Here is an 11,058-nt window from a genome sequence, read left to right on the forward strand (position 1 = left end):
CCAAAGGCGGCGCTGTTCGCTGACGCGACGGTGTTGCCATACAAGGGCCGTCCGGTCCCTATAAGCCATTTTCCATCAGCAGCCAAGAAAGGATCAAAGGAGACGCAAAACAGTGAGCTTAGTGGCCCACGCGCCTTCCGCTTATGGAAGGCCATTTTGTTGCGTTTGCGTTTCAGGCAGTCAATTTAGTTCGCCATGGCGTTTTCCGCCGCCTATTTCTGTAGGGTTTCTCACAGACTGCTTATTTTCGCTGGTAATTCAAATAATGTAGCTGGTGCTGCGATGGCCTTTAAAAGATGATACTTCGCATGGGCAGCCCTGTTTCGGTCCTGAATTCTAAAGCGAACCTAAAAAAATACTTGTTGTAAGTATATGTGTACGCCAAGGAGGAGAGTTAATGCAGGGCGATTGCAGCATGATTTGCCACATCCCTCGCCCGCAGACACCGATATAGGAAAGCGATGGAAGTCGCTGAAAAACCGTAAAAACCTAGTACTCACAACGCAGTCCTGTCAGCTTCATGAACTGAGGCGACAGCCAGCGGAACAACATCCAGTTTTAACAAACATAACTCTGGCAAGGCCAACAATACAGGACCCTCATAAAAGTTCAAAGTACGTTTTATCACAGGAATGCAAATATGTGCTCACTTTTCTTGTCTTGTATTATATATCGTGTAACGTACATTTCTCAGTAATAACACATAGTAAGCCTTCAACAAACACGTTTTATTCAAACCTCATCTTAGTCAGCATCATCAACTTAAGGCGTAAAAATATGGCGTTTTGTTTACTTCCTTAATGCGAACGCATTGCACTGGCACACAATAAGGATGGATGACTTTCTCCATCCTACAATGCTGCTCAGTAGAGGGTAAGCAAGCAGAACAATGCCAAATCACGGCTGGAGACAAGCAAACCTCTATTTAGAGTTTAGCTTAAATTGTACACAACGTGCCCAAAGAAAACTTTTCTCATCTTTATACGTTGTCACATAATTGTAATATAATTAAAAAACAGCTACTGTTGGTGGCTTACATAATTCTCAGTACAAGCACAAGGTTCACGGAGCTCGGCCTAAAGGGAAGCTGGCGCGTTTTACAAAAACAAATTGAGTTAGAGGCTCGTTTAATAGTTTTTTGCGCGCTGACTCCGAATATCACATTGAATTTTATCGTGCATGAGTCCAACCGGCATTTATCTTGCCAAACACGCGGTCCCGTTTGAAAGACGCGCGCTTTTCGTACTTGACGCCTCTGATTGGTTGCGCCCAGCATGACGACCAAGAAGGACACCCTTCAGCCACGCGGGTTGTCGGAAGCATTGGGAACGATCGGACGGGGGCTGCGCTTGTCTTTTCGGCAATTTAGCTTGCAGTTTAATGTTCGCACATGTCTGCAATTACATTTTCCAACTGTATGTGCTGTTGGTTCAAATATCGTACAGCTTAAACTTGCTTTACACGACCGAAAACCCCAAAACAGTGACTGGGGAGTCGGCTTGAGGGTTCCGTCAAAATATTTCTGAATAAGGCAACCAGCATACGGCTTTCTATTCCTTATGTTAATAATAGGTGCTGCGTGAACTGTTTATTAGTATATACGAAAGCATTTATACCCAAGATTAAGCGGCGTTTTATAAACAATGTACCAGCGAAAAGCCAGTACGTGCACTGCGCGATAAAATAGCGTTCATGCGCTCTAAACGCATATGCGAGACATGCGTTGCGGTACACGCATAAACCAACAGGCGGACTCTGCTTCCGAATTTCCTTTGTTTGTTGTCGCCCAGCCCACCCCCTTACTCACCCCCATACACACACCCTCATTCGCGCGCGCGCGCGCGCCATTTGGGCAGTGGCGCTAAGGCGCCTCCACGATCGCTAGCTGCACTTCGATGAGTGACGCCTCACTGCTTGACTTGCATTTATTCTGAAAACACTGTAGCATACTGGTGCCTCGGCAGCATTATCGGCTCTAGTTGGGCTTAGGTTTCGCACACGGAATCTTGCGGAAAGAATCAGGCCCCCCACAGTCAACACAAATTATGGTACGGTGGTGGTTCGGAGCGGTGTTTTTTCTAGGGGTGTGCGAATATCCAAAACTTAGAATATTCGATTCAATTTTCTTGGTATTCGATTTGATTGGAGCGACAATTTTATTGTTCGAAATATTCGAACCAGCCAAAATTAAAAAAAAAAAGATTCAGAACGTGTCTCAAACGCAAAGTCGCAAAGCATACACACGGCGAACGGTACGTACTTTCGCCGACTGTATCGCCCTTTATTCGTAGTTATCAGCACGCGGCAATGTGTACGGGCTCGGGCATGCTGTTGAAATGAAGTGCACAGATTATTAAAAAAGGAACAATCGAAATGACTGAGGGGCCAACGCTGAATGACGGCAATATCGCAAAAGAGAAATCACCTATAAACAAGCACTGTACGGGTGAATTATAAACCGTGACGAACATCACGCCGATCGGACCACTCACTCGTCCGAAATGATTAATTTTACCCATGCAGCATTTTCAGCTCGCGAAAACGCGCCACCCACGCAACAAGGCGCGCTGACGCTGCAGCGGAACCACCCGCACGCTGCGCGCGGCCGGTGGCAGCAACATGGCGGCTGCTTCGGCCGCGAAGTTGTGTCGAAAGCTTGAGCAAGCGGATCTCTAAAATGCCGCTCAAGGCACGCGCGAAGTTGCTTGTGCGGTAAAGAAGCTTTTAATGTGGGCGAAAACGTTGATATAAAACATCATCCGCACCGCTAGCGAAAGGCGCCCATGGAATATCTGCCGGGGTGGTAAGCCTAAACATCCCTGGTGGAGCCAGCAGGCTGTCTCGAGCGCTTAGAAACCGCCTCCATGAGGTGCGGCCCTCCCCATTCAAGGCAAATGCTGCCGCGGGCGGGTAATCGTCACGGCAGTGTCGAAAAAACGCACGCGTAACGCCGACGCGCGCAAATCGTGTGAAAAAACGCTCCATGTAGTACGGCCTTAAGTTCTGACCAACATAAGTCAAAACCCGTAGGTTCGTGTATGTCAGTCACGAAGCGCCAAATGGAAGGATCCCCGATGTCGTAAATTTTGACGGTATACAAATGAGAGCGGGAGATAGCAATTTGCCGTTTGTAGAGATGTGTAGGCTGATAAAGGGCAACGGCGTACGTGCTGTTCGCCTGAGCCGTCACATGAGCGGTGTTGGCAAGGGTCGCACTAACAACCGTCAGGTTAATAAGCTCGTCAATCACGCAATTTGTAAGACACAGGGCACTTACAGCCACTTGCCTAGGCACGGCCACTATATAGAATAATCCATCCCGCGCATGTGGACCGGGAATACAACCTAAACCAAGCGCCCTGCTCATGTGTAGAATGAGAGCTCGGGCACATATTACACAGTGCTTGGCGTAGCTTTGATTTTTTGGTGGCAGAGTGGAACATAGGAGGCTCGTGGAAGTGTCGGCTTCCGCGTGTCAATAAGTAGTCCGTTCTCGTTAGTATTAACTGCGGTCGCGTTGGCTCATACAGACAATGCAGTCCTTATAAATTAAGAACTAATTTTTTGAGGCAAGATCATCTTGAATATTTGAAGCAAAATTCGTAGAAGCCATGCGCAGATCGTTCGGGGCACACGCGGAGTGATTGCGGCGGCTGCGTATGCATGTAGGTGTGTTGCTCCGCTCCGTGTAGTGCTCACAAGGCGCGTAACTTTGGGCTTCCACGGCGTGCGCTACCACTCTCGTCCTCGTTAGAGCGTATCCTCGTTTTGTTCCATGGCTGACTATATTTTGTTCACGGTTGTTCCTGCGTAGTGAATGCGACTCTGAAGGCCACCTTACCACGTCAAGGGTCACGAGCCGCGTCAAGGGTCACGACTGTCAACTAGTACGAGAAGTACTGTATGGAACATCTTCCACGAAATCTCTGCAACAAAGGCTGTGTGCATCTATTGCGAAACATCACTGCGAACGCCAACATCGACTACGACACTCGTAAACCACCTGAAGCGGCACAGATACTTGTATGCCGAATTTGAAGGAGCCGCTAAAACGAAAACTGCGAACCAGCCAAGCATCGCGGATATTTTGAAGAAGAAAGTGGCAGTGACGCAGATGAAACGGCCTGTCCCTGGACCAGTAGCGAGAATGAACAAGCTCGATTTGCAGCCGTACACGATCGTGGAAGATCGCGGTTTCAAAGATTTGCTTCAAGAGGCCTAACCTGGATATCAGCTTCCTTCAAGAACGACCCTCTCTCGGACATTGCTGACCAAACTGTATGACGACACCAGGAAGAAATTACAGTTGGAGTTGGCGAGGGCCTTTGAGCATGGATTGGAGTCACTTTCCTTCACAACCGACATTTGGACATCCAGGGCTAATGAGAGCTACATTAGCCTCACGTGCCACTACATGGATCAGACTTTCAAGTTGAGGAGGTGTAACTTCAACACTTGTCTTTTCCCAGGCAACCACACATCATCTAGGATTGCCTCAGTTCTTAAACAGCTGGTGTCCGATTGGAACGTACCAGTAACTGTTTGCCCCTATTATGTTGTTACAGATAATGCACGCGACATGAGGGCAGCCACTCGCGGATTATCGTGGCACGAAAGAACTTGTTTTGCTCACACTTAGCAATTGGCCATCGGTGATGCTAAGGTTAAGACCCCAGGTCTCGTTCCACTATGCAAGAAATCTAGAGAGATTGTTGGTCATTATAAGCATGGCCCAAAGGCACAAGAGAGGCTTAGCTGCTGCCGCAAGAAGATGTATAAACAGCCATTACATGTTCAAGACTACGAAACACGATGGAACAGTGAACTTTCAACGTTGGCAAGACTCTTAGAACTGAGAGATGCTATTACTATGAACCTAGCATCAGAAGATGGGCACCTTGATGGTTTTAGTGCCTCAGAATGGCGCCAAATGGGTGGGTATGTTGCAGCTCTGAAGCAATTAGAAGAAGCAACAACCGCTGTTGGTGCTCATCACTACCCAACACTCTCAGCTCAAGTGCCACTTTTGTATATTCTGTACATGCACCTTTTTATTTATTTATTTATACAGGTACCTACATCGCCCTCACGGGCATTATTGTAGGGGGGAAAACAAGCAAAGGAATACAGTACAGTCAATATAACAAAAAATGGTTGCGGGTAAAAGGCTGTATGGTTGAAACAACAAAGTGTTGACTTACACTGTCATAAATAAGGCATCACATTGCAGATACAAAGCAAAAACGCAAAAAAGAAGAGTGCTATCGGTTACACAGGGCAATAAAATAAAATAAAAAGCAATTAGTACGGAACGCATCAGAAATGTACAGTAGGGAATAGTTCAACAAAAAATTGTGCAAATTTCTAACAAAAGATGAGGGAGGCGCAGAGACAATTTCCTCTGGCAAGCCGTTCCACTCATGCGTGGTCCTTGGAAAAAAGGCGTATTTGAATGCGTTGATCCTGGACGCGTATTCACGCAGTTTTAAAGAATGGTCAGTACGGGGTGACACATAGGTAGGTGGTTTTATATACTGTTCTCTGTCGATGCCTGTTCTGTTCATGAATATGCTGTAAAATAGGGACAGTCGTAGGTATTTTCGCCGGTCAGCTAACAGAGGCCATTGTAATCCTGAACGAATGTCAGCTGATCTTACGGTGAAGTTATAATTGCTTGCCACAAAGCGTGATGCTCGTGCCTGTACACGCTCTAGGGCTTCTATATTTGATTTTGTTGAGGGGTCCCAGGCATTGCAAGCATATTCCAATATGGGACGCACATTGGATATGTATAGTGTTTCTTTCAACTTAGTTGGTGCCTGTCTAAAATTGCGCCTCAAAAAATTTAGCACGCGACTAGCCTTTAATGTTAAGTAATTAATATGAGCTTTCCAAGACAGGTTGGCAGAAAAAATGATCCCTAGATATTTATATTCTGATGCAACCGGCAAGGTAGCCCCGGCCATGACGTAATTTGAAATCCGAGGCTGTTTTTTGTTCGTAAACCTCACCAATTTACACTTCGACACATTTAATGTCATTCTCCATGAATCACACCAAGAAACCATAGAGTTCAAGTAATTCTGCAATTGAACGGTGTCCGCTTCAGAGGTAATGTTATTGTAAATGCAGCAATCGTCAGCGTACAATCGAACACGGCTAGAGAGATTGTCAGAGATATCATTTATAAAAATAAGAAAAAGCAGGGGCCCCAAAACTGACCCTTGCGGCACTCCTGACAATAAATTGACGCTTGATGAGCACACACCGTCAAGAATCACGCACTGCTGTCTTTCAGAAAGGTACGCTTCGATCCACATGAGAAGGGCATTAGGTATACCTAGACAACGAAGCTTTTGCAACAGCAACACATGTGACACGGAATCAAATGCCTTCTGGAAATCCTGAAATATACAGTCAAAATGAAGGCCTGAGTTAATGGAAGCTGCAATGTCGTGCGTAAACTCGACCAATTGTGTATCGCACGAAAAACCCGCCCTGAAACCGTGTTGCAATGGGGAAAAGAAGTTATTACTTTGTAGATGATTCATTAAGTTTCTGTAAATGATATGTTCGAGTGTCTTGCAGCACATGCTTGTCAGAGAAATAGGCCTGTAGTTACACTTTTTTGTTTTATCTCCGCTTTTATATACTGGAGTTACGTTGGCATTTTTCCAATCAGCTGGTAAAACGCATTGTTCAAGCGACGTTTTGTACATGAGTGCTAAAAAGGGGGCGATAGACACTGCGCAGTTTTTCAAGACGAAGTTGGACATACAATCAGGACCAGAAGCAGAGTGAACATTTATTTTTTCCAACAAGAGCACGACACCACTTTCGGAAATTTCTATGTCGTTCATTTGCGGGAGCGCGCCAACATTCTGGCATACACTACGTGTGTCAACTGGCTGCGAGAACACAGACTGAAAGTATGCATTGAAACTCTCAGCTTTGGCTTCCGTGTTAGAATCGTAATTTATCCCGTCCATGGTGTCAGGAATAGTGGGTCTAGAATTACTTTTATTTTTCACGTATTTCCACACTTCCTTAGGGTTGGTTTAAAGTTTCTCGCCTACATGACAAAGGTACATTTCTTGTGCTCTGCGCATAGCTTTGGTCACCATTTTGCCCATCGCCTTCATTCTTGAAAGCAACGCAGGATCAGGCATGCGGCAATACTTTCGATACAACCGATTCTTTCTATTTATCTTTGATCGGAGTTCCCTACTGAGCCATGGCTTATCATTGCGTCGTCTGGCCGAAATGATACGCGAAGGAATGAAAGTTTGGGTCAAGGACAATATCTTTGTTTTGAAGAAATTCCACTGCGCATTCATGTCTAGCGATGAACTATGGGATTGGAACTCAGGAAAAAATGCATCTAGTTCACGCGACAGTGATGGGTAGTCACCTTTTTCATAAGAGAACACTTTGCGGGGTGCCTCAGCGCGGCGGTTTTTAGCACTACAAGACATTTTAGTGATAACAACGTCATGGTCGCTGATACCAGGGACTGTGACAACAGAGGATACAAGATCCGGTTCAGTGCACAAAAATAAATCAAGAATGTTTGCGCTGTCACCACCAATTCGTGTTGGCGTTTCCACAAATTGAAATAATGAGTGGGCATTAATCATCTCTCTAAAGGCAGTATACAGGAAAGACGTTGTGTTTAACACGGGTTTAAAGGACTTCCATTCTACATCCGGGAAGTTAAAATCGCCTCCGAGAATTACGTGCGTTGTTTGCAAACTTAATAAAACGTTACTCAACTGAAAGAGAGGATGGGCAGTTCTTATACCGGGCGGCCTATAAAATGAGCCAATGGCAACGGAAGAACCGTTTTGTAGCAATATTTTACACAAGACAGTTTCGCACGAGTCGGCTTCGACGCTTATAGAATTGCTAGCTATGCTATCATGAATGAGAACAAATACACCACCACCATGGCAATTACGGTCTTTCCTATATACGGTATAGCCAGAGGGAAAGATTTCGATGTCGCTAATTGTGTTGTCGAGCCATGATTCTGTACCAATGACTACGTGCGGATTTGTTGATTCTATCAACGAAGTGAACTCTATAGTTTTATTTTTGAGGCTTCTGCAGTTTACTACAATACAGACGACATCGTGTTTGCCGATTGGTTTCTTTTTATGGTAAGCTGCATTCGTTAGTGGCTAGCGAGTATCGCTGATCACGGTGTCGGTTTCAGCATTATATACAAAGGTTTCGTTGCCTATTTTCATTTTATTAAATCGCAACTTGTATTCTGCTTCACGGTCTTTGGCGAACTGAATCAGCTTCTTCCTTTCCAGTATAACTTTACTGGAATAGTCCTCACTTAACGCAAACTCGGTACCTTTCAGCTTTGCGGCAACAGCAAGCACACGTTCTTTGTCTTTAAATGACAAAAACCTCATTACTATGGGCCTTGCCTTTTCCGCTGTGTAGCGTCCTAGCCTGTGAGCTCTTTCAATGGCAGCAGCGCTGATTGCCACATTCAGTTTTTCGGAGCAAAAGGCAATCACTCGAGCCTCCGACTGAGCCCACGTTTCATTTACAGTATCTGCAAGGCCATAAACTATCAAATTGTTTTTTCTAGATCTGCTATCTAGGTCCTCATACGAGTCCCGTAATTTGGCGCAGGTATCCGCAAGATTTTCATTTTGAGCGAGTAGTTGCGTTACGTCATCCTGTAAAGGGGACACATTATCTTCCACGAGCTTGACCTTTTCTGCCAGTTGTAATAGCTTTTGTTCGAGTGCCTGTTGGTCGGCTCGAATGGAACGAATTTCCGAAAGAATTTCAGTCTGTTGCTGTTGCATTCACGGTAGTGTCATGATGACATCAAACATTTCTTTTTCTTGTTGAGGTGTCAGAGGGCCCGGGTTTTGTTCTACATCGCCAGACAGAAGCAGCAACATTCGGGCAACACGCACGCATGACAAAAATTTTGCACCCAGCAGGAGAACATTTTGAACAATCGTAGTCGACAGCGAGTTGGGATCTGGCACCAATTTTTTAAACGGCTTTCCGTCAACAAGGCTTTAAGAATAACCAACCCGAAGAAAGACGAGCCGTGAGTAACTGACAGCCATTGCGGTGCCAGATCTCAAGGTGGGTGGTTGCCAGATCCCTATGAGGGAGGTGGCATCCGCGAGAGATTCAAGCGTAACATTTTGGGGACCGGGGTTCAATTCAACGTCTCCTGAGAGAATTAGCAAGAAATAAACATTGAGGACATTTGCAGAGACAGAGAACAGTAAGTTGAGCAAGGATTTGCGGCAGGACTCTAGTGTGTCGGACGGGCACGACACCGCGATCAAAAATGGATCATTTGAACGCACGCAATAAGCAACGTGCTTGGGGTGACTGACCTGCGCCAAGAGATGGAGTGACATGACTGACTTCGTAGCGGTGTCGTGCCCCGTCCTGGTCCGGTGCAGTGGCTCCTTAAATAGGCTTGGTTGATCATGGCCGGTAATTGTTCGCGGGAGCCGGAGGGGTGAGCAGGCGACGAGGGGGAGAGCTTGTTGCTGGGCAGAACGCGCTTTCTGGTCGACGGGCGGGTTATGGAATGTTGTCGAGTTGCAGCCTGCAGCCAGGGAGGCGTCGCGGAGCATCGGGGACGACGTAAAGCACCCGAGCAGGACGACCTGCGCCAAGAGATGGAGTGACATGACTGACTTCGTAGCGGTGTCGTGCCCCGTCCTGGTCCGGTGCAGTGGCTCCTTAAATAGGCTTGGTTGACCATGGCCGGTAATTGTTCGCGGGAGCCGGAGGGGTGAGCACGCGACGAAGGGGAGAGCTTGTTGCTGGGCAGAACGCGATTTCTCGTCGACGGGCGGGTTATGGAATGTTGTGGAGTTGCAGCCTGCAGCCAGGGAGGCGTCGCGGGGCATCGGGGACGACGTAAAGCACCCGTGCAGGACGACCTGCGCCAAGAGATGGAGTGACATGACTGACTTCGTAGCGGTGTCGTGCCCCCTGGGCAAGACCAACTGGCAAAGGGAAGGCTCTGTGTTTGCTGTCAATTTGGCTAAGTGTCTAAAAACACGCTTTCCGGACTACAAGTTTGACCACGTAGAACCCGCTGCAATGTTTTAGATCCTCGCTTCAAAGTGGTTGTGTACCATCAGGATGACTCAATGGCCAACTGGGTTAAAGGCTTTAGAAGAAGAAAAACAAAATTTTGACAAGGAACTAAGAAATACCCTCAAAAACTGCGTTTTAAGAAGGGGCACCTTTCACATCAGCCTTGTAGAAGAAGTTTGACCATCTTAACAACCAGCAGCCGTCTTGACTGCCACGTACGCAGATTGAGAGTTATGCCCATGATGAAGTTTTAGGACGAAAAGAAGACCAACGCGAGTGGTGGTTTAAGCATGGTACTCCGAGCTAGACGCTGTTGGATCTGCTTGCCAAGAGGTACCTGCCGGTACCAGCCACAGGTGTCTCAAGTCAGCGGCTGTTTTCGGTGTCTGGTGGAGTCGTCACGAGCAGGTGGTTGTCACTGCTCCCGAACATGTCTAGCAGCTAACCTTTCTCTATGACAACATTTAGTGCGTGCAAACCTTTACCTGTTGAGTGAAATGTTACATTATGTGATTCTGCTGTGCAATAAAGTTGCAGTTTTTGTGTCTCTAGATAGTGAAAACTTTATTTTACGAAAAACAATAAGTATTGGCATTCAAAAAAATATTCGAAAAATATTCGATTCGGTTCGAACTTTGTTTTTAATATTCGAATTTGCTTCGAAATTGAAAAATTAATATTCGCACAGAGCTAGTTTTTCCATTCCAGACAAATATTACCTTATCGTGGCATTTACACTTGCAAAATAAATAATGGGGTGGACTTGGTCCTTTTACATTGTAGGAATACTGTTTACCTATAAGCCGGGAGAGAACTTCTATCAGGATTGGCCCCTGGTTTCAGTTTCGCCAAAAAGTGGGTTTTTGAACACTATTCTAAGCCCATAGGGAAAGAAAACCGACGCGTTTAACGAAACAGGTATTTCTTGAAAAAATGTGACTTTGTTTCTGGAAAGGAACG

At 46.1% G+C, this 11,058-nt stretch overlaps 1 protein-coding gene across 1 annotated transcript; it reads right to left on the reverse strand.

Moving 5' to 3' along the window:
• Nucleotides 1-8,180: 8,180 nt before the first annotated feature.
• LOC144146509 (uncharacterized) lies at nucleotides 8,181-8,927 on the reverse strand. Its single transcript, XM_077678453.1, has 2 exons — nucleotides 8,850-8,927; nucleotides 8,181-8,696 (listed from the first exon to the last, which is right to left on the reverse strand). Exons 1-2 carry the CDS (start codon nucleotides 8,925-8,927, stop codon nucleotides 8,181-8,183), a joined length of 594 nt encoding a protein of 197 aa, XP_077534579.1.
• Between the last annotated feature and the right edge of the window lie 2,131 nt (nucleotides 8,928-11,058).

Source organism: Haemaphysalis longicornis, unplaced genomic scaffold (genome assembly GCF_048455015.1).
Source record: "Haemaphysalis longicornis isolate Haplotype H1 unplaced genomic scaffold, Haemaphysalis longicornis Haplotype H1 scaffold_7, whole genome shotgun sequence".
Taxonomy (NCBI): Eukaryota; Metazoa; Arthropoda; class Arachnida; order Ixodida; family Ixodidae; genus Haemaphysalis; species Haemaphysalis longicornis.

Coding starts and splice junctions, on each gene's coding strand:
- LOC144146509 (XM_077678453.1), bottom strand. CDS start 8,927: ATGTTGCTGCTTCTGTCTGGCGATGTAGAACAAAACCCGGGCCCTCTG. Junction 8,697..8,849: donor AAGAAAAAGAAATGTTTGAT/GTCATCATGACA, acceptor TCCCCTTTACAG/GATGACGTAACGCAACTACT.